Source organism: Amblyomma maculatum, chromosome 2 (assembly GCF_055883805.1).
Source record: "Amblyomma maculatum isolate TAMU_Amacu chromosome 2, ASM5588380v1, whole genome shotgun sequence".
Taxonomy (NCBI): domain Eukaryota; kingdom Metazoa; phylum Arthropoda; class Arachnida; order Ixodida; family Ixodidae; genus Amblyomma; species Amblyomma maculatum.
The window spans coordinates 101,204,139-101,228,442 of NC_139345.1; the positions used below are offsets into that span (position 1 = coordinate 101,204,139).

General features: G+C 45.8%; 1 protein-coding gene and 1 pseudogene across 4 annotated transcripts in view; both read left to right on the forward strand.

Moving 5' to 3' along the window:
* The window catches only part of LOC146199418 (uncharacterized), a 28,627-nt gene extending 10,630 nt beyond the window's left edge, over positions 1-17,997 (forward strand). For 2 of the 4 annotated variants that reach the window (XM_084594888.1, XM_084594889.1), the window contains exons 7-10: positions 7,774-7,926; positions 11,600-11,868; positions 15,180-15,426; positions 16,855-17,997. In XM_084594888.1, coding sequence (XP_084451014.1) covers positions 7,774-7,926; positions 11,600-11,868; positions 15,180-15,426; positions 16,855-17,016 — 831 coding nt within the window. In that variant the 3' untranslated portion in view covers positions 17,017-17,997. The remainder of the gene's footprint in view (positions 1-7,773; positions 7,927-11,599; positions 11,869-15,179; positions 15,427-16,854) is intronic. The other 2 variants (XM_084594891.1, XM_084594892.1) reach the window with 1 other exon arrangement.
* Positions 17,998-19,726: 1,729 nt separating this feature from the next.
* Positions 19,727-24,304, forward strand: part of LOC146199419 (uncharacterized) — a 29,614-nt pseudogene continuing 25,036 nt past the window's right edge.

A 24,304-nucleotide genomic window follows, 5' to 3' on the forward strand; every position in this document is an offset into this window, starting at 1 on the left:
GATGGCCAGTGTTGTATCATTTTTTCATGATCTCTTCTTAATGGAACACAAATGCAGTGCAGTCATACTTTAGATCCATTCATGGGTAAGCATCATTCATGCACATATTTATTGACTGAAATATGTAACCTGTGCAAAAAAAAAAAAATGAAGCTGTTGTGTAAAGGTCTGCAGTGCGCGGTACAAACTATTTTGAGAACAGATTCCGTCGTGTCCTAGAGCAGTGATTCGACAAATTCATCAGCAATTATCTCTTTACATAGAGGAACATTTTTATTTTGTAAGCTTTTTGCCTTTGTGCTCAGGTTTCAAACTTGTAGACACTGTCACCACAGGCCGCTTTCTTAAAGAGCTAAGCATGGGAGACATACTGTTTCAGCATTCTGGCAAGCAACATTTATTTAACCTTTTTCCTAGTGTTGCCTGGAGTTAGGCAGGCGTTAATCATGGATGCCCGCCAGGTCTGACCTGACACAGCAGAAGCTAAGCACTACTGGAGAAATGTTCTTAGCACAGATGTTGCCTATTATACCACGACACTGTGCTTCAACAAAATATCAACATCAGCAGCTTTGGTGAACGGACTGTCGGCTGCTCCACTGCATCTTCTTGCAGCCAGCAGCATTAATTGCTTCTGTGGCAGCTTTCCGGCAGTTGCTCAGTGAGGTTGACAGGCATGAAGAGGTGGAGTCAAGTCAGTGTCACAGCTTTCGCAGTTTGAAAGAAACAGAGTGCAGAAGACTGCCATGGGCTGTGCGATGTCAGAAAGAACTTCAGGTGGTTGAAATTATTCCAGAGCATGCCATTGGGTGCTGCTTCTTCCTCTTTTCAGTTTACTTCTTTCCTTACAGCATGGTTGAGGTGTCCATCGAGAGTGCGAGTGTTAAGTGCACCTTTTCTTTCTCAATATCAGTTTTCAACTGCCCATTTGTGATCATTAGATTCTGACTGCCTCGGAAAGTGAAGCAGCAGTGTTCCTGAGGGGCTTATTGTTTAGTTCGACAAATTAGAAGGCTCTTCTAACCCTATGTGCGGTTTTAGATTTGCAGTTTCATCAGATGACTATACTCGGCGTGATGGCTCAGTGGTTATGGTACACAGCTGCTGACACTAAGCATACGCTGTGGATCCAGGCTTTGGTGGCCGTTTTTCGATGGTGGCGAAACGTAATACATTGGCGTACTGGACAATGTCAGTGTTAAGTAACCCCACGTGGTAGAAATTTCTGAAGCCTTCCGCTAAGCATACTTTGTCTTATCGCTTTTGTTTTTTTTTTAACTTTAAAAGCCAATCCAGACTTGTGGATAAATGAGTATCACAGGAGAAATCTGCTGCCTTCATGTGCTGATCTGTAGGAGTAGTGCTATTGATGTTGACTAGGGAGTGGGTGCTCTCAATAAACCACCGAATATGATTATGGGATGTGGAGTAGAGGGGCGGGGGCAAACACTCTTCAGAAGTTGGGAGCATGGAGTTATGGCAGTAACCTCCTGGTTCCTCAGGAAGACACAAAGCCTCAGGGTTCTTTTGCTAGGGACAGAGATCATGGGATTATTCATTTGTGCACAAAGGAGAGCTTGTTCTTACTACATTATGCATTTTCACATCGCCTGTAGCGAGCATGCTGCTATGGACTACAGTAGCTGCCTGTAAATATTTCACTAGCTTAAGAACCAGCGTTGCTTTAGGTGTGAGCTGTCACTGGCACTCACTCATTTGTGGTTTGCACAATCGCAATGCATAGTTTTATTATTGTCTGTCGCGTGGTTGCACTGTTTCTTGTAGAGCATACAGAAGGTTGCAGAGTGTCGTGACCCAGGTTGTGTGTTGTAGACCCGGTTGGTTGTCGGGGCAGGAGAAAGACGAGGTGGCTGGAAACGGACTTTGAAGTGAGATTGAAAGCTTTTATATACAGTATTTACATGGTAGCATTGGTTAGTGGGAAACTTACTAGGAGTAGGTTTCTTTGTCAATAAGTATATAGCGAGTAATATAGATGAATTCTATAGTATTAATGAGAGGATGGCAGGCATCGTAATTAGGCTAAATAAGCGGTATAAACTGAAGGTTGTACAGGCCTATGCACCTACATGTAGTTATGATGACCAGGCAGTTGAAAGCTTCTACGAAGATGTAGAATTGGCAATGCGAAAGTAAAGACGCAGTACAGTCAAACCCGGATATATCGAACTCGAAGGGGGTCGCGAAATAGTTCGATATATCGATAATTCGATATACAGAAATCGGCTTGTGACGGTACTTACGATGCGAAAAAACGATACCGTATTTGTCCTGTAATCAACCCACTCGCATAATGAACCCACCCTCCACTTTTGCACCCGAGAATTTGAAAAAAAAAAAAAAAATGCGTAAAGGCCAGCTCGCTCACATGCAAGCGATTGAGCAATCTCAGCGACGAGCGGTAGCAACAGAGCGAAAAATTTCAAACATTTTGGAACTTCGTTCCTCTCGCCGCTCGAGCCATCGCGGCAGCTCAAAACAAGGTTTCTGTGTCGCTGCGGCAGAAATCGCGAGCGTTTTCGCTCGCATGTCGATGGCGCACGTCACTCCGTTTCGGTGGTCTCATCCACAGCTCATTTCTTGGCAGCGTGCCAAGATGCTGCGCAGCGATAACGTCCGGGCGCGTTTATCTTTTGATAGCTCCTGCGGTGGCGGGGAGCGAACTTGGCGGTGTGCCCGTGATGGCTTGATTGCACGAGCCACGCCGCGCTTGGGGCAGAGGTCATGATCGCAGTAGCTGACCGCGTGCTTTCGTTGATTCATACTTGCAGGATAAACGACTCCCGCAAGAAAAAAAAAAAAAAAAGAAAAAATAAACTGCCGCCGCTTAACGTCCGAACAGCGCAACAATAAGAAAGGATGACTCAAAAAAAAAAGAAAAGGAAAAAAAAAATCTGAGAGAACTGCCGCTTCTCAACGTTCGCAGGCGCCATAGCCACGTCAGCCGCCGCGCCCAGAGGCGCAGAGGGTTCGCAACACACGCTGGAGAAAGCGTCCCACGTCTGTCTGAAAACGGGTTTAGCTGGCTTGGCGCATGTGTAGCGCGTGCTGAAGGAGAGAGATAGCTCGGCAAAAGAATGGGCACACCCACGCACATGGTTTGCAAACGTCATATGTCATATGTTGGCGCGCGGGAAACGATAACTGCAGGTGCGTGCGCCTTTGGGGAAGGGGGGTGGCGCTGCCCGGACCAGCCGTCGCCGAACTGTTCCTTCTCATTCCTTCCGCGCATGGCTTGAAAACGTCACTTGGCAAACGGCCAAGGGTGATGAGATCGTCTTTGGGGAAGGCACACTTTCCAGTGTGTGGTGCGGAGTTCGATATATCGAACGGCCGGTGAAATTAAGTTCGATATATGACGCGGCTTTCCTATACTTTTACATGGGATATTCAAGGGGATATTCCGTGAGTTCGATATAACCAAAATTCGATATATCCGTGTTCAATATAACCGGGTTCGACTGTATACTGTACTAATGGGCGACTTCAATGCCAAGGTAGGGAAAAAGCAGGCAGGAGACCAGGCAGTAGGTGACTAGGGCATTGGTTCTAGGAATAGCAAAGTGGAATTACTAGTTGAGTTTGCAGAGCGCAATAACTTACGAATCATGAATACCTTCTTCAGCAAACGGAAGAACCGGAAATGGACATGGAAAAGTCCTAATGGGGAAAATAAAAATGAAATCGACTTCATAATGTGTTCAACCCCCGCCATTATGCAAGACGTAGAGGTAATCGGGGAAGTGAAATGCAGTGACCACAGGATGGTGAGGTCCTGAATTAGCCTAAATCTGAAGAAGGAACACAACAGATTAGTAAGAAAGAAACCCATCAACGAATTAGCGGTGAGGGGGGAGGGCAGGATCTCGCTACAGAATAGGTATTCAGCTCTAACCGAGGATGGCGACATTACCCTAGAAGCAATGAACAATAATTTCAGAGATATCATTACTGAGTGCGGGGTAGAAGTAGGTGGTAGGATAGTTAGACAGGATACCGGTAAGCTGGCTAAGGAGACGAAAGATTTGGTTAAGAAACGCCAGAATATGAAAGCTTCCAATCCAACAGGGCAGATCGAATTGGCCATCTAATCAATAAGCGCAAGGTGACCGATATAAGGAAGTATAACATGGAGAAAATTGAGCATGTTGTAAAGAACAGGGAAGCCTTAAAGCGGTAAAGAAGAAATTGGGCATAGGCAAAAACCAGATGTATGCGATGAGGGACAAGGCGGGCAACGTCATCACGAATATGGACAAGATAGTCAAAGCAGCCGAGGAGTTCTATACAGACCTCTGCAGTAGCCAAAGTACTCAGGACCATAATGAGATTGGCGGTAGGGAAAAACAGTCAGACATTCCACCAGTGACGAAGGACGAGGTCAAGAAAGCACTAGAAACTATGAAAAGAGGGAAATCAGCTGGAGAGGATCGGATAACTACAGATTTGCAGAAGGACGGGGGGGATATCGTGCTAGAAAAACTGGCCGCCCTGTATACGCACTGCCTGGTGTTATCGACGGTACCGGAACCATTATCCTCATTCATAAGAAAGGGGACTCTAAGGACCTTAAAAATTACAGACCAATCAGCTTACTGTCTGTTAGGTATAAGGTATTTACTAAGGTAATCGCTAATAGAATCAGAACAACCTTAGACTGCAATCAAGCAAAGGATCAAGCAGATTTTCGGAATGGGTACTCTACTATCGATCATGTCCATACCATCAATCAGGTGATAGAAAAAATGCTCGGAATATAACCAGCCCTTATACATAGCATTCATTGATTATGAAAAAGCATTTGACTCAGTTGAAACCTCGGCGGTGATGCAGGCATTGCGAAATCAGGGGGTAGACGAGCCGTATGCGAAAGTGCTGGAAGATATATATAGTGGCTGCACAGCAACCATAGTTCTGCATAAAGAAAGTAACAAAATTCCCACAAAGAAAGATGTTAGGCAAGGAGACACAATCTCCTCAGTACTATTCACAGCTTGCTTAGTTAGAGGAAGTATTCTGAGACTTGGAATGGGAGCAGTTAGGGATAAGGGTAGATGGAGAATACCTTAGTAATCTGCGATTTGCTGATGACATTGCCTTGCTAAGCAACTCGGGGGATGAACAGCAAATAATGATTGATGACCTAGACGGAAAAGTAGAAAGGTAGGCTTGAAAATCAATATGCAGAAGACTAAGGGAATGTTCAACAGTCTCGGGAAGGAACAGCAGTTTACATTAGGTAGCTAAGTACTGGATGTAGTAGGCGAATATGTCTACTTAGGACAGGTAGTAACCGCAGATCCGGACCATGAAAAGGAAATAACAAGAAGAATAAGATTGGGATGGAGCGCATTTGGCAAGCACTCGCAGGTTATGACTAGCAGCTTACCGGTATCGCTCAAAAGGAAAGTATACAACAGTTGCATTTTACCTGTACTCACCTATGGGGCTGAAACGTGGAGGCTAACCAAGAGAGTTCTACTTAAGTTGAGGAGAACCCAGAGGGCTATGGAACAAAAAATGGTAGGGGTAACATTAAGAGATAGGAAGCATGCAGAGTGGGTCAGCGAAATAACTCAAGTTACCGACATTCATTCTAGTGGAAATTAAGAAGAAGAAATGGACATGGGCAGGACATATAGTGCGAAGAGAGGATAACCAATGGTCGCTTAGGGTAACAAACTGGATTCCAAGGGAAGGAAAGCGTAGCAGGGGGCGGCAGAAAGTTAGGGGGGCGGATGAGATTAAGAAGTTCGCAGAGGTCAAGTGGATGCAGCTAGCACAGAACCGGGTTAAGTGGAGAAATATGGGAGAGGCCTTCGCCCTGCAGTGGGTATAGTCAGGCTGATGATGATGATGACTAGAGGAACAGTCTCCTTTTTACGACCCACGACACACACTTGTCGCCAGTTTTTATAGGGCTGTTTCCCTCTTCTTCAGGTGAGAGGCAGGCCAGATTATGAAGGAGTGTCTGTCACCACACTCTCCTGCACTCTTACACACACGCACCAACACTACTCGCACTCATTGACATGCCCCTCTGACTGGTCCTGGCTTGAGGGTGAGGAGGTGGTCGTCTAGACGGCGTAGATGGCGTCAGCAGGTTGTCGCCGCGCGTGCTTGCACCTGGGCTGGCTCATCGGGCAGCATTCAACGAGGCAACTTAGCTGTGGCCCACCACAAGAAAAAAGGGAAGAATGCACGCCCGCTCTCCATAGGGATGCTCGACACTTGAAGGGACCGGAAATTGGTCATTTTTCCTCTCCTTTGTCTGGTCCTCTACTTGTTGGCTCACCGACGCTTGAAGAGACTGGAAATGGGTCGGTTCCTCTCCTTTGTCCGTCATGGATCATTGTCGCTGTTCTTAAGATCCATCTAAGGGGGGTCTCCACAGCTAGTCCGATCACAATAGCTGTATCACAATAGCTGTCTCCGCGGAGCATAACAAGAGACACATGGCCAGCAATGAATGGGCAGGCAGGCATGTCACCTTGAGACTCTGAAAATGGCTTTGCTCATATGACAGAAGTTTAGAAGCTTGGAGTGGCACGGAACCTCATTTTCTGGAGTAGCCTCCCTTCAGGATACTTCCAAATGCCACAGCACTTGTTGAGTGTTGTGCTGTGGCAGCTACCATAACTAGATACAGCAGGTTGGTTTCTCGGTACCTCTGCTGTGGATGTATTGGTTTTTGCTCTACAATTGTCTGTAACAGCTGCTGCCTGTGGAGTGAGACAAGTAGTCAGCTTACGCAGGGCACCTAGAAGAAATTTCTCCATAGCTTCCTTTTATATTCAGCTGTTACTTCTCCTTTTTGTTCTATTGAGATTTATATGGCTCATTTAGGTTAAAAATGAAAATAAATACTTTTTGATTTTTGGCTTTCTGTGCAAAACAGTTTCTAAGTACATCCAGTAGTTTGAATATCTTAGAACTTAGATATATGCTTAGAAAAGCTGGTTTTGGTTATTCCTGTTGGGCTCCCATCAAGCTGTCCACTTTTACTCTTTTTAATACTGTGCCTTTTAGGTTATACAATGTGAGGCTTTAATGTCCATGGGTGCATATTTACCAAAAAAAAGATCTGGCATAAACTGCTATAGCCACAAGTTGCATGCAAGACACTCTTTGCATGCCATTCTTCTGTTTGCATGATTGCACTGTTCTGCGCATTATTGCATGCATGCATGCATGTCATATCATTGTCGCAAGGGTGAGCTGCTGAGGACATGTTCAGAATTAGGTTATTTGGCACATGTGGCTTTGCCTACTGCTTGGGTTGTTGGACTGGGTAAAAAGAGTACTGTGCTTACTTGGTGCTGATTTTCAAGTCAGCTTTTTGTGACAATCCTGGGAAGGTCACCCTGCATGTGCCCAGTGGATTTGCTGCATGGATTAAGCATGTTGTGCTGTATGTGGCGTTGCCTTTGGTACCAGTGCAGTCATGCATGTTAGGACACATAGTTGCAAAATGCTTGTAGCAAATGAGGAGCATTCATGCTAATCTGCAGGCTTAGTGTAGACTTCACGTTGTCATAGCAAGAATGTCCTTTGTGTCAGGCACAGTTTAGCAGTTCGTTAAAAGGAAAAAGGGAGAGAGAGAGAGAGAGAGAAAAAGCAGCAAGCAGTGCTGCAGATGTTTTAAAAAACGCTTTCATAACATCCAATTGGAGCACCCAACGCATGCAGAAGCGCTTGGTCGACTGTCTCAGCGTGAGCACGTCTCTTTTCATCTGCATGTGGGTTGAGCAGAAACCTTGGAGAAGCGCGATGAGTCCTCCAAAAGTACGAGGAGTGGTGCACTCCGCAAAAAGTGAACGTGTTGCAGCTGCCCTCAGAGCGATGGTCAGGGCTACCCGAGAGAATCAATTGCCAAAGAAGCAGCATCTTGAGAAGAAGCGTGCGGTGAGTTTGGGGTGTGACGGTCGAAGCTGCCCTTTGGTGATTGTAGAGCTCCTTCCCCCAACAACTGCTTTTGAGTGTTGTATGTGTGTCTCATATTCAGCCATGTTAACTGCTCTTAAACGGATCTTTTCTTCCACAATTTTTTTTCTTAAGGGCTTTCTATCTCCATGACTTTCTTTTTTTTTTTCATTATGTGCAGGGGCAGGCTTAACATACCATCATGTACAGGGTCATCCAGTCTTGTTGGAACTGTGCTCAGAGCGTTATTGCATCCAGCCACATAATCAAACAAAGTGGCAGACCATGGGAAGCATCACCTCCAGATCTCTCTGTGCATGCATCACTTTGTGCCTATATACAGCTGTGTCGGCTACAGCTTCGCTTGTAGACGGTGACTTTGTTGAAACTAAGAGTCGAATATGCTGTACAGTGCCTGCATTGTTCAGCTGTAGATTTATTTGTTCGTCAATTGTGCGCTAACTCATTTTGTGTCGGGGTGGAAAGGACAGGGTAATGCTAATGCCACAAAAATCTTTTTAGTGAATTCTAAAGTTGCAACATACTTGTAGGAAGGAACTAAGGCAAAAAGAGGGTCCTGAAGTATGCATTGGACGTTGATGACGAAAATGCGCAGAAATCTTGGATGTCATGCATCTTGCAGCAGGATGTTGCAATTTTGCACGAGACACAGACCTTTTAGGGCGATCAGAATGCCGCTCTTGGTGCTTATATTGGTCAAAGGAGCTGATCACAAACACATAGCATGATGCTGAGTGATGCGGCAGCCATGGATAGAACAACTAGAAAATGCTGAGGTTGTTCTTTACGCTTTGCTGGAAACCGAACGGGAGATGCCCTATAGAAGGATGTCCAGTGTAGGCGTTCTACCTATTAGACTGCTGCTTTGGGACGTTAAACCCCACAAACCAAACCTACCGTGTAGACTGCACTAGGTTTTCATTTTTTTTAATTTTTGCCACCTACTTTGTTATTTAGACACATTCATAGGCGCCTACACAGAGTAAATGGCGAGCAACTTACGTTTTGCTGGTTTCTGCATTATGTCTTTGATATGCTGATACACCTCGCAGCATGCTGTTCAGGACCTTTAATTTTTATAGTGCTCTGTTCATTGAGTTTGTAATGAACACCATAGCACACTTACTTCCTCTGACAGTGCTGAGGTGAGCCCAAAAATTCCAGCTCAACGATAAAGGAGAACCTTGCTTCTTCCGGGCTTTCCTGCAACGCATGGAGGAATGCATCACAGAAGCGTGCTTAACCATGTACTAGGTGAACCTTGCTGCCTTTAAGCTTTTCTACAATACATGGCAAGGTGCATCACGTAAGCATGCCTAAACAACTGTACAGGTGAATGTTGCTGCTTTTAGACTTTCCTACAGTATGTGGAGAAGTGCATTACCAAAGCATGTACGCAATCACACGGGTGATCTTGCTGCCTTAGGGCAAATTTCAGTTGGCGATCCAGAGCGCCCTCCTAATACTTGAAGGAGCAAGTTGTCTAGGGACTGTACTGTCACGGTTCATTCAGAACTCAGAATCGTAATCCCAATCACTCACTGAAACAGCTCTTTGATTTTGTGGAGCTAGAAAACTTGCTTCAGATCACTGATTGAAATGGTACAGTACAAGTGCATTGCCTAGTCATGCCTAAACAACCATGCAGGCAAATCTTGACCAATGGAACGGCACAAGGGCACAATCGCAGGAAAAGAAGAGGGATAGAAAGGAGACCCTGAGGGGGGAAATAATGTTATTTAATTTAACGCACCCTGGGGGGTCTGAACTACTTAGCCCAAGGGCGGGGTAGCTGCTTTCCAGTGGAGGCAAAAAGAAAGGCAGCCGTATACTGTGTGATGCTAGTGCAGGTTAAAAAACCTCACGTGGGTGGAATTTCTGGATCCCTTGAGGACATTAAACCAGCTAAACTAGACGTGAGATGAGCTAAAGCTTTTAGATTAGTAGGGGCTCACTGTGTGTGCTATCTAAAAAAAGAATTCCAAGCACTGGACCACAGTGGACAAATTAAAGGTGAAATACTATGTTTAGCTTTAATAGCTTCACTCACCTGGAGCATTTTTTTTCCCTTCAACTCACACCTATGGATAAAAGGTGTATTTCGGACTCATTAAGGATGCCTTTGTGATGACATTCCAGTCTGTGTTTATTTGTCCTGAGTGGTTGCATCTATTTGGAGTCTTTTGTAGCTGCTTGTAATTTGAGTCAAAGTTTTAATTTTAGATGCCTAACATGTTAGTGTACTTTTGAGGAATTTTCTGAATGCTTCTTACTGAAGTGCCTACTCATTGGTCCTACTCTTTTGTTTTAACATACTCCTTGCGTGCTTTTATTGCTCAATGCATTGTTTTGTCTATTTACATTGCAGTTGCCTTCCTGGCTCTTGCATAAACTTCGGAGGCTCTCACCATTAGTGTGATCTTGTGGTGCAAGTTGGGGCAGTATGACGTGATATTTACGTGTCCATTTAAATCTTGGTTCATCCAATTGTCAGCCCTGATTGTGTGGCTCCAGGCATAGTGTAAAGAAGCTTTCTCCGATCCTTTTTGATATCTTGTGTGTCCTGTAGGCTGTCACTGCACATTTCTTGAAGTGCAAATGAGAATTTATCGTCAGTTGGGAGGTGGTGTTTTTCTTGGGCTGTCTTTCTGTGGATGGCTTTTTGTACTATCCCATTAAACGAAATGCCACAAGCAATTCTTTTTTTTTTTTTTTTTTCGTTGTGGGTTTGGGTAAACTCGAGGGGAGGGTGAATATAGAAATTTTCGAATTCCAATATAGGAGAAAAATGCCTTTGCATATTGAATCTAACATCAAATATCTGATCGGAAAAAAAAATTATAAAACAGCAAATTTTGTTCATCTTGTCTACTTCAAAATGGATATGGTATTTGCAAGTAGAGTTGGGCAAAAATGTATACTGTACTGAAAAATCCAGCATACATTTTATACAGAATTCCATGTACCAGTTTACTGTACAGGATAGAGCTGCATGAAAATAAGTAGCGCTGTCATAGTGCTGCTGAATACAGTAAATTCTTGTTAATTTGGCTTTCAAGGGACAGAAGAAAAAGTGCCTGAAATAACCAAAAGCTCGGATTATGGAATGGGGCCTGTAAAATCTGCCGAACACTGTTCCCATCACAGTAATTTTATCTGATGAAAACCTGCACTACGGTTGCCTGCATTTGAGATGCATCCGAAGTGAGATTTAGATTTTTTTCCCGATTTTAAAATGCTTCCCTTTTTGCACTCTGCTGGGACGGCTCTCTTCGCAAAAGGGAAGGGGCCTCTTCACAAGAGGGACCTGTGCTTTTTGAGGATGCTTCTTTGCAGAGTCTTCGAAGTCAAGAGTTGCTGTGGAGCCCACAGAACGATGAAACTGCGGTGAACGCAAAAATTTTTGATGTATTCTTCAGTATCTTACAATATTAGAAAAATTCTGATTATCAGCTTTCGAACACATTGGTAAATCAAGTAAGAAACATACTCAACTTGCATCCGAAATTTCGAATATTCTCACACCCCTAGTAAATTCCTAATGCTAGAAATAAAGACAGGTGTATGTGCTTTTTTTTTTAATTTGCTGAAAGATGCCTTAGTATGTGTGTGGCAACTGCATGACACTGTTCAGGTATTGAGGAACCCCGTTCGAGAGCATGAACCCCCTCCAGCACCGGCCTCGAAGGACGTAGGAGGTGGCGGCGTTGTCTCCAAGTCAAACAGCAGTGTGGGCCATTCCAAAGCCCCGGTGCGCAGCTCTGTAGGTGGCAGTGGTGGCATCAGTGCTCGCAAGGAATGGGATCGCCCCAAGCCACAGCAGAGGCCTCCCAAGGATTACCAGCCGACAGCTAAGGAGTACAGCAAGCACAAAAGTGAACAGCCCGCGTCCACCACCCACAGGTGGGTTGGTGCCCAATATGTGTTTTTTGAGATTCGAGGTTTGCGCAGAGCGTGGGAACTGCAGCACTGCTGACAGAAGCGGAAGGGTCAGCGTTCTGTAAAAGTTTGTAAAGTAGGTCTTGCAACCATGTATATTGTGGACCCTCGGGGAGCACAACTCCAATGACATGATTTGAGGGTGCATTTCACTTCCTGGTACTGCACAGTGACGCCTTACACTTCTTGGAAAGTGGCAAGAGATGCATTACTTTTATATGCAAGCAGAGGAATTGCCGACTTAGTGTGAGGCTAATTCTAGTCTGCTCTTTAAAGCTTCATCGCTATCCGGACCACCATTGCACCACCATTTGCTGCACCCCTGCCAGAAGATGCATCGCATATTGTTGCTCCACCTGTACACTTCTAGTTAAGAGCATGGAGCCATCAGTTTGCATTTGAGTCTGTTTCTTCCATTTTATGCTTTGTCATTAGATGTGCAGTCCTTTGAATATTTAGCCGTCCTGTCTTCTGAATAGTTTGGCGCACAATCAGGTGTGACCTAGGCAGTCAGCATGAGTCAGCATTAGCAAATATATTCCCTGAATTAGCACACTGGAATGTTTGTTATAGTATGCAATGATCGCGTGGCAGAGAAACGAAATTAATTGACTGGTCATTTTCGTGGCCAAGCCACACAAAGTGCAGTATACTCAGGTGCATACAATGACACACTTTTTATTGCGTTTAAAATTCTTTGATGGATTATCTCGCAGTGCGCTAGTATTGTGTGAGCCGGCCTGTGTGTGAGTTGTCACCGCCAGCTGTGCCGCTCAGGGAGAGGAGGTCAGCTGGCATAGAGGGAAAAGGCTTTGACTGGAAGAATTGAAATAAATAAGCCACAACTGCATGAAAAGTAGTGGCGCTGTCATATTGCTGCTGAATACAGTAAAATTCTTGTTAATTCGTCCTTCAAGGGACAGAAAAAAAAATGCCTGAATAACCAAAAGCTCAGATTATTAAATGGGGCGTGTTGAAACTGCTGAACACTGTTCCCATCACGGTAGTTTTATCTGATGAACACCTGCACTACAGTTGCCTGCATTTGAGATGCATCCGAAGTGAGAACGAGATTTTTTCCTGATTTTAAAATGCTTCACTTTTTGCACTCTGCTGAAAAAACTGTCTTCGCAAAAGGGAAGGGGCCTCTTCACAAGAGGAAACTGTGCGTTTTGAGGATGTTTCTTTGCAGAGTGTGCGCAGTTAAGCGTTGTAGTGGAGCCCACAGAGTGATGGAACTGTGGTGAACGCGAAAATTTTTTATGTATTCTTCAGTAATTTTCGAATATTCGAAAAATTTTGATTAATAGATTTCGAACACATTAGTGAATCAAGTAAAATAGACCACAACTGCACCGAGACTGGGTTTCGTTCCCATGGTGGCATGAACAGATCCGCTTCGCTGGCCACTGCACGAGAGCACCTGTGTTATCGCTGCAGGCCCACCTCAATGTTTAACTTCCACTATGTCACGCTGTGCACTGCACGTCATCATATTAGTCAACTTCCCTTCTTGCGCAATGGATCCAAACATGGTCACTATTGCATTGCTTTCTTAAGGTGCATTAAGCAGTTCCAAAATTTTATGTGCTCTGTCAATAACATCCCAATTTACTGGTTTTGCTGATTTTTGCCTGAAGCCTGGCCTTGAAATCTTAGCATCGAACCGAAGGCAAAGTGAAATGTGATGTGCTGGGTCAGCTTAGCTAAAACAGGTGCAATTTGGGTTTTATTTAGCACTTCCTACCGTTGCTATTGTTTGTGTCATTTCATCGTTGTCAGAGAACTGAGTAATAAATTCACAATTTCATAGTGGTGTCATGGTGAGTAACAGGGAACCAGACTAGAGTCTTCAGTCACCAGCATGTTCTGTGTCAGTGAATAAAGTTCAAAATTTTTCTGATGTCTTGACATATGTACCTGTCACTCGTCCTTCTTTATTAGTCTAGTTAAATAATGTTTCAAGATCATTTCAATCTCTAGCAACTTATTACAAAAAGCCTCCTTGGTGCCACTTTGTTGGACTCTTTCATGCACTTTTGAAAAGGGGGCTAACAAACTTCAGTCAAATTCATCCAAATGCTGTGTTGGTGCTCGGTGTCAGTTACCACTGTGTAGCTAACACTGTCACTTCACTTACAAAGGGGATAAAACTAATCTAGATTTCCCGTATATTTAGAATAGAGAAGACGGAGGACATGTAGCCAGCTCCTACCTTTTCTGGCAGCTCTGTCAATTTCTTAACCAATTCAGCGATTAGACATAATTTCTGCTACATGCCACAGCCAAAAGAATTTTTTGCACTCATATCGCATGTTCTTTGTTTTTACTGTTTTCATGGAATGCAAAAGGTAGGCAAAACTGTGCCAGAGTGATTGCTCTGAAAGCAGCAAATGTTGACTTTTGTAGGAGGCCCGCGCTTCAACTAGATGGAAGTGTACACTGTGCTGGTACGCTATGGAAAGTATAGTGACTGTACAGTCTCGGCATTTGTCTGTCTCTGTCATAGTTTGTCTCACAAAGTTGCTATGGCGAGTTACAGCTTCTCAATGTGACACCTCTCTCACGGTCTGTGTGCTGCAGGCTGCAGAGGTCTTTGAGGCCTTGTATGCTAGTCACCAGAGCTCGCACCATGTGTGATGACCTTAAAAAATACAGTGGACTTGCTGGTTTCAGCTGATATAATTGGACAGCTAATTTATTTTATGGAGTAAGGTAGCACGAACAGACGAGGACAGAGAAAGCTGAGTACTATATGCTACCGCACCTACTCCGAGTCACATGTGAAAACAAGCAAAATCAAGAGAAATATGAAAAGAAGTAGAGGTGGCAGATGCAAAACACCATCTGTTAAGACATATTCACCTTTGAGCGCACTCGGCAGTCAAACACAGTATTGAGAAACTCTTATCCATTGTTTACAACTCGTAAGCCCAGACCAAACCTTTGATACATCTGATTTATTTGAACTGATGTTTCAGCACCAGCAACATCTAGCATTAAAAAAGCTGCCCTTAGTTTCAAGTTCTCTGTAAACTGAACACCTTCTCGGTCTCCTTCAAATTTGAATGGCCAGGAGTTTACTCTTCCCGTACTGCCCTAGTGCTGCCTCTGTACTCATCCTCCATCGGATCACATATCCAGTTCATAATGAACATTTGAGGCACAAAGTGTAGCGTTGTTCGGGATTGCATTTGAAGGTTTCCTTGTGTAACAAAATAGGTGTTCCTTTCATGCGATGTAGCTGAGAGGTGTGCGCCATCTCTTTTGCCTAGGAGAGGCTCGGCGGGTTCCGACGGAAGAGGTAGCCAAGAGACAAGCACTTCCAAGACGTCTGCAGCACCTGCAGCTGATGAGGAACGGCCTGCTGTCGAGAGTTCTCGAGGTGCTGCATCCGCGAGCGCTCCAGCCGAGGGTAAAGGCACCAGCTCTGAGAAGGATCGCGAGCGACCATCCGCACCCGAGGAGTCCTCGCAGTCCCGACAGAAGGACCCTCGAGCAGAGAGGCGGATACGCAATAAGGCAAGTCTTTTATGGGTTTCCATTTGTACTTCAGTGTTTGAACGTTGAGATGGTGCGCTGGTGAGGAGCCAGGTAGAGAGTGGCTTTCAGAGTCATTGGGTACGTTCGATTTTCAGTCCCGGGCAGTCCCAGACTACTTGCTGACAGGTGTCTGGCATTCGAGTTTCCTTGGGCAGCCCAGAAGCTGCGCGCCCTCGAGTACAGCTCCCGGGCCAGCGGCCATATTGAGTTAAGACTCCGAGCGCACTCAGAATACTTTTCATGTTCCTGCAGACGACATTGTGCGCTAACGGAAATGGCTGGTCAATAAACAATAATACAAGCTCTGCATCTGGTCTCTAATCAGCTGTAAGACATCTTTGCTTTCTTGTCGAATTTCACTATACACAGAAGCATCCAGAGCACTGGGCACGGATTGTTTGTTTGTGCTGTCCAGAAGTTATTGATCGCAATCTTCAGGCCTGAAAGTATCACAAGCGAACAGCTGTGTGCTGGTGCGGCTACCGCTTGTTGTAAATGTTCTCGGAAATGCTTTCATCTGCTTTCGAGCACAGTGAGCTGGGCCTTTGAAGGAACTTCACGAGCAGAAGCGGCAGCAGACCCTGCCAAACTAAGTTCTGTAAAATGCTTTGCATTCAGACATGTCACGCTCATTTCGTGAAAAACACTCATTGATTCGCGCCTCTGTTATCTGTCTTTAGTATTACATGTGTGCCAAAAGCTAAAACGTGCGCGCGGCACCACTACGAAAGAACCGAGTCATGGTGACTGATTGTTGGTGTTGCCTACTAAAGGCAAACAATGGGGGGAGCTTGCAAGGTCATGTGACCATCGTTGCACTACTTCCTGTCAGAGCGGAAGCCAGGATCTGTCAGCAAGTGGTCCGTGACTGGAAAATGAATGTACCCATTATGAAACAAGGCACTTCACGCAGGCATTCATAACTTGGTGGCGTGAAGGAGATATTGAAGGAGTCTATTAGATGGCATGGTATCTGTCCGGCATTGCTGTTTGTACTGGTAAAATAAATTAAATAATAATGTGCGATGATGAGAACTTCACATACTCGCTTGCTAAGGCCTACAACAGGCTGCACAATCGTAAAATTGCCTCTGAGTCAGGTTGTGAGGAAAGCAAGTGGCAAGTTTCTATTGTAGCAGCTGCCACATCATGCCCTTTCTCTTGGCACCATTGCTGCAGTGGCATTCTGACATTGTGGTATTCTGTTTTCTAGATGGCAGCATTACCCTATTGGCACAAGATACTATTATATGAGTACCACTGCTATGATTATTCTTTATGGAAAGTAGGTATGTTGATAAAAAACAAAAGTTAAGGATGCCACTGCGGCATTGTTATAGAAGTATGCTGCATTGTATATGCAAAGTTGTGAGCATCCAGTGTGGATGTAACCTTGTTTTTCTGCAGGATCGGCCCTCTATTGAAATCTATCGACCGGGGATGCGTAGGCTATCACAGAAGCCCTCATCAGCTCAGGAGGAGACGTCAGTGGTCAGTGCAAAACCTTCGAAAACCAGCACCAAGCCTTCTATGCGATCAACAGCCAGTACTGCTCAGGAGAGCAATTAATGCACACATACTTCTTCACCGCCACCAGCATGTTTCTGTAAAGATCAAGTCAGCCTCAACATTTTGTCCGCATATGACCCTCCTTTGTCTGCCTCTTGTAAATAAATGTAGATCGGGTGATATGAGGTTTTGAGTGTTTATGCTTGGAAGGGACGGACTTGTTAGAGGAAGTGAACAAATGAGGTGATGTGAAAAAGTGCTGACGATAAGAGTGATGGATCAGTCTGTGATTTTTATAGAGATAAGTTGCTTATGCAGCAGCCAATGAATGAAAGAGAGCATAGCGTGGCTTGTTTGTGATTGCAGTATGTATGGTATATGATGCAGAAATGTGGGCAAAACATTGCAGGGACATGGAAGATCTGCTTTATGCAATTTTGCAGGCATGTTTGCTAAATGAGCAAGCTTTTGTATGCCTCTGAAGTGTACTTCATTCACTACTTGCATTATTTTTTTATTCGAAAAGCTTGCCACTGCTTGCTTTTGTTTGCCTACTTTGCACTGAATGGAAACTGCTTATCTCGGTTGCAACTTTGTGACTTAGATGCAAGGTTTTGGGGCGAGTGCTTCTATTCCTAGAATGGGGCACAAGACAGCAGTATATGGGAGTCACGATGTGGAATTTGCCTGCTCCAGCTGTGCAACTTAATTTTCATTCTTTTTTTCTGGTATAGTTTCAGTTTTGGTTTCAGCAGCTGAAACCCGATGTGAAAGGTAAGTTGAGGTCATGTGAGACTTGCAAGAACTGCAATATGTATACAGTAGACTGCTTTCAAGACGAACTTGAAGGGCCCAGAATTTTGTCTGTCTTATCAGAAGTTTGCCATGCCCCCAAGAAATTTATGTGAGCTTGTTAGATGCGTTTATATATATGATACATAAAAATACACTCAATTAACTAGCCTTTAAGGGAGAGAACAAGGGCTAATAAAACAGTTGTTGCATTATGAATAAAGCGAGATGAAGATTTGGAGCATGAAACCACCTCATTATTCTACTTTTAGATGGCATTAGTCCAGTTTCCTTTTTTTTTTTTTCCATCTCATTTTTCTGGCTTTATCCCACCGTGGCTGCTATTTTTTATAGTTGCTTTATATTTGCTTTCTACTCTACTCCAAGTGCTTTAAGGTGTTCAGCCTGGTGGCCCTGTGACTCTCTCCTATTACATTCCGCTTATGTTACTCTTTCTCAGAGCATGAAAGGGCACTGAACAAAGGTTGAGGGAGAGCCTCAGTTCGCAAGCCGAGGCAATGTTTGATAAGGAGAGTTGCCTTTATCTGGGCTGCACGATCATCACTGGCAGGGCTTAAATGCACTTTTGCTTCCGAAGAAAAAAAGCCAGGGAGGAGGGAGTGGGAAGAAAGAAGCAGGGCAAGGAGGGAAAGAAACATTTTCTTGGGTATGTACTCTATGAGCCTGAAACCAGTGATCCTGTGACCTGAAATAAAAAGTGGCAGGAGTATGAAAATCTGCAATGTGAGGTAAATGATGAGTCAGCATAAAAAGAAGGTTCGATGCTGACACGTGTTTCTTGAAAGGGGACAGTCATTGTCCCCTTGCCTGTCCTCTTTCTCTGCATTTCTGTGTCGACTATAAAAATCTAAATCACGTCATCGAAAAGGATGTCTATCCGCTTTTCGGGATCAATGATACACTCAGTCGACTGCGAAATGCCCGATACTTCTTGTCACTAGACCTTAAATGTAGGCACTGGCAAGTAGAGGTGGGACGAGAGAGACCGGGAGAAGATGTCTTTTGTGACGCCTGATGGATTGTATGAGTTTAGGTTGCTACTGTTTGGCCTATGCTCAGTGCTGTCCATTTTCTAAAGCATGATGGATGCTTTTCTCTGCGGTTTGAAGTGGCAGTCGTGTCTGGTTTACCTGGTCAATGTCATATTTTTGACCACCTTCGACCAACACCTAGAATGATTATGCCTTGTGCTACAAGCTCTCAAAGGCGCCAACCTTATAATAAAACCGGAAAAATGTTATTTCGGCTTTGACGGCCTGCACTTCTTCAGTCATGGGGTCAGCACACAAGGTATTCGCCTGGATCCTGAAAAGACCGCTGCCATTTGTGGTTTTTGGCAACCAACTGACAAAAAGGCTGTTCTTCAGCTTGCGCTGCTATTACAGACGCTTTGTATGGGACCTCTCACACATCGCCGAACCATTAGCCACACCGACCGGAGATGACATGCCATTCCTGTAGGGAAGGCCGCTGTCTTCACGCTCCGCAGCCGCCTACAGAAGCCCTGATAGTCTGCCATTTTGATGAAAACTCTGCAGCTGACATCCACAGTGATGCCGGCAACGTTGGAGTTGGTGTGGTACTGATTCAACGACTAGACTGCAGAACGGGTTATTGCTTACGCTAGCTAAACACTTGTCCGCTCTGAAACCAACTGTTTAGCTACTGAGAAAGAATGTCTCGCATGGCCCATCACCAAATTCTGGCTGCACCTCTTTGGGTGACCTTTCCACATTACCAGTAACTGCCACTCATTATGCTGGCTGGGGAGCCCCAAAAACCCCTGAGGATGATTGTCTAGATGGAGCCTTTGATTACTAGAGTATGATGCGACAGTCATATACAAATTGGGACATAAGCATGAAGATGGTGACTGCTGTGGGGCTTGCTCATTGCCATATATCCAGAAGAAATTTCCGATAATTTCCCCTTTCTGACGGCTAATAGTACGCCCCAAATGGCACAGCTTCAGAGGACGGGCCTAGAGTTGACGCCACTCATCGACTACCCATTGGGCACCATCGCCCACATTCCCTCAAGTTTTTCATCGTGGGCTTCAGACGGTCAATCAGCATAGTAAAGTGCTCCACAAACGAAATTTCGCTAACAATGAAGAGGCGTTTCTCCTTGTGCCCTCTGCATTGTGTCCAGGTACCTTGAGTGCCTGTCATGATGAACCTATCGCTGGCCACCTGGTGGTTAGCTGTATACTCGCTGAAACTCTGCAAAAGTATTATTGGCCCAAGTTACTGCCATCAATGCTGGCCTACTTACGCTCATGCCATGACTACCAACGTCGGATGTCGCATCCATTAAAACCCATCGGATTTCTTCAACCTGTCGCCCCATAGAAGACCCCCTTTCCATCGGTGACGCGGACCTCCTTGGTCTCATCACAACTGACTACCTAATACCGTACACAAAGACCACATTCCTTGTCAAATACACTACAGCCAAAGTGGTGCAGTTTTTTGTCCATACATCGTCCTGCGTCGTGGCGCCCCCACCACTGTAGTTACGCACCACGGAGCAGCTTTTAGGGCTCGCTTAACCCAGTTCCGTGATGACTCTGACTCACACTAGCCATCGACGTGCAACGGCATATCACCCTCAGATCAACAGGTCGGTGGAGTGCCTTAATTACACATCCACCGACAGAATTTCTATATATGTGGACACAGAACATCGCACATGGGATGAGATTCTGCCCTGTGTAACTTTTGCATACAATTGCCGCTCAAGGTACGTCGCGGCTGACCCCATTCCAGCTTGCCTTCAGTCAAGTAAGCATGCCGTTGGATGCCATGCTGCCAGTAGATCCTTCTTATGGCTCTGATGCTGACCTTGATGTCGGCACCTTTGTTCAGCATGCTGAGGAGGCACGGCAACTAGCACATCTGCGAATCCACCGCAGCAGGCAACTGACGCAGCTGCGTATAACCTCTGCCGAAGATTCATCGCTTACAAGCTGGTCGACTTCAGGTGGGTATAGACACCTGTTTGTTTCCAAGGCCTATCTGAAAAGTTAGTGTCAATACTTCACTCCTTATGAGGTTGTCCGCCGCATCAGTGATGTCACCTATGCTATTGCTCCCATAGCCCCAGCTTCCTCATCGTGAAGGTTGAAGCATCGTGAATTTGTGCACGTGGTTTGATTGAAACCCTATCACAGTCGAGTGCATGAGTGAACTTTTCATCTACCGTCGCTTGGTTCCACGCTGTGACACTTCTGTGTAGTCTCACTGACTTCTTCCTTCTAGCGTAATGTTGCACTGAGTCAATGCTACAGTGATATAGACGGTAGTCAATAAAGCTGAAACGGTCGGGGAGTAGTGTGGGTAGACGAAGCTGGTTGGCTGCGCTTGCGCTTGGAGCACTCTCGGACTACGGCAGTCTTACAAGCTCAGGGCTCTGGGGCTTCCTGAACTCCTGGCGAAATACACGTTGCAATATAACAAAAACAAAAAAGAACCCAACACATAGCTTTGGGGTACTCCTGACATCCTTGGTGCTTATTGGGACGAGAAGCCATTCAGAACGGCAGCCTGCCTCTATAATAAGTATTCGGGAATCCACTTAGCTATTTTATAATCCAGCTTTAAAGCTTCTAATTTGGTAAGGAGTAGGCTGTGCGCGACCACATCAAATGCATTGCGAAAATCTAAGGAAGTGTGGTGAACTGCCTGTTGCTTATCAATTTCCAAGGCTAAACGATGGGTAAACTATCAGCTTTGTATGATGAACGAATTGAAACAAAGTAAACCGCGGTGAGGGGGCGAGAGCTACCGCCACCGTCACTGGCTTCGAGGGATGGTAAGAGGCGTCCGTATACGTGACGTCAGCTGGCGTCTAGGTGGAGGTGGAACGGAGAGGCGTCAGTGTGCTCTGCGATGTCAGTGCACGTTATAGATCCATGAGTGGTCGAAATTACTCTAGAGTTCTTCACTACAGCACCTCTGTCCTCTTTTTCGCTTTCACTCCCATCTTCCCTCATGGTGCGATTCGGATGTCCACAGCTAAACCAGTTATCCTTTGAGATGAAAGCTGTTGGGCTCAAAATTAACTGTACAAAAAACGTCATCAACTGCGGGCTAAGACAATATATAACAACGTGAAAGTGATCGCATGTAAGGTATTCACGTTCAGAGGCAGCGGGGCGATCCCCTATTCCCTGTCCCGGCTGTGGTGACCAGAAAGCCTGCGTCACCATCCTTTATAGGAAAGGAAAGATGTATCAAGCGCACATCTCCGTGGAAACGTGAACCGCGCTGCAGGGAAAGGGAAGAAGGTGCAATTGAAAGAGAAAGAGGTGCTGTAGTGAAGGGCTCCGGAATAATTTTGACCTCCTTGAGATCTTTAACGTGTCCTGACATCGCACAGCATACTGGCGCATTTGCGTTTACGGCCGCCGCGGTCGGGTTCAAACCCGGGTACTCCGGATCAGTAGCCGGGCGCGTCTTAACCACTCTGCCACCGCGGCCAAATCCCCGTTGAGACGAAACAGCAATGGTTTGCTTTGGTTTGCAGAATTTAAAGGGCCCCTGAATTAATACTTGCGGTGATATTCTAGTGAAAGGAATCCGTAAAGGTGATCCTTGTGAGTATTTGAGTGAAATTTGAAAGTTTTACATGGAGCCTCTAATTTATAAATAATTAAAAAAAAGGTGCTCTCGGCGACCACTTGAGGCGACACATCGACGCGCGCATCGCGCGCCAACTTCCCATGCGACGTCACATGGGCTTGCTGTGCGTGCCCGCTCATTGAACGCTTCCAAGTTACGTGGGCGGGAAAGGGCTTGGTGGTACGTACGCGGCGCCGTCACGGCTTGTTTACTTTTTTTGCGCGCCGGTGTGGGCCGAGTTAAAGGGGAGAGGAGGAACACCATTTTCGATCACCCATATCTTCAGTGCTAATAAAGGCAGCGTAGATGACGAGGACGACGACGAGAGCGACTCCACGACGATGATGACCCCCCCCCCCCCCCTCCCCTCCCAACATCCCATCTCCCCTTCCCCCCGGACACCAAGAGTGCCGCCGCGAGTTAAGGCCGGCATAACCCGTGTCCGGTATCCCCCCCCCCCCCCCCCCCCCCCCCCGAGAATAACCCAAAGACCCCAACCAACCAAGGAAGCGTAAGAATTTTTGCATTGTGGGGACGATTGATTGGGTACCTATTGCTCGTGCGCGTTTTCTAGCTTTAGTAACTGGCTTTTCATGGGCTCTTTAATGTTCCAAAGCGACTCGGGCTGAGAAGCGCCGTTGCGGGACTTCGGAAATTTCGACCATTCTTTAATTTTCTTTAATGTGCACTGACATCGCACAGCACACGGAAGATGAAATAGTAATTTTACCCGCCATTTGAGAGAAGAAGAGGAAGTGGAGACCTGCTACAGCCTTTTCTTTGTGCAGTCATGTGAGACAGCATATTTCGACGGACTCGACAGCAGAAGACTGCCCGGCTTCCCAATGGAAGCCGTGAGAAGCATCTCGCTGGTGCTGCTTTGTCTTCTGCCACCGCGGGCTCACTGCTGGGAGAATACGCGTAAGCATATGACGCCCCGGCGTCCTCAGCGCATTTTTAACGTGGTCGAAGTATTCGGTGGATCGCTCTTGTGCGTGCACACGTTGTGGCTGGGGCCAAGTGGCCGCCGCAGACGGGCCTCGGCACATTTCTTGAACGCTGACGGTTACGCATTTCTCCGGATGGTTCCAGTGGTAACTGTCCTTCGGTTGCACACTACTACTACTACTACTACTACTACTAAGCTCGCGGAAACCTTTCTTTGTTTTGCAGTGAAGGCTAAAGGACGGCGGGCCTTTGTACGTCAGTGCCGCGGAGTGTATTGTTCGATCGAGGAATTGCGGAGAGGCGCGGCGCTAGTAAAGAGTGAACTTGGAGAAACGGTGCGGGATATGGCTGACGTAGCCCATTCTCCGCGAAAAGGGGTCGAAGTCCTGCTTTCCTCCCTTCCTGCGTAGCCTGCATTCGAGCTGAGCTCGGTAAAAAGTTGCTGGGTTCCTGTCTCCCTTAATTTTGTTAATCTCTAGGGCCTATAGAGCGAAATCTATAGCCCGTAGACTGTGGCAACTTTAGCTATTGCAACGGGTGCATGATACCGTGCCTGGCTTCGATTGCATGGTGACCACGTGACAAGGTTTAGCGGTCTATGCTTCGACTTCTCCAGGGAGGCGAGGCCTCCGTATAGCAACTTTCGTTGTAAAATGCAATGCTACGAAGTGAGCCTTGGATGCGCAACCCTTGGTCGGGTCAATGCAGTCGAGCCCACTTATAACGGATGTGACGGTAGCGCGGATTGCGAGCGTTAATCTGAAATTTGTATTAAGTTAGCTTCTTATGTTGCAGCTAATAAATTTTGAGAGACTCAAAACTGCCTACGTATACAGGAAGGTGAAAGTTTGCTGACGCAGAGACGCCCGATTCGAAAACACCTGCTGCGCTGGTGTAGGGAAGTGATTGGGGCATAAAATTAGCACATAAGCCGGTTCTGGTCTCTATCACTTACCTATAGACTA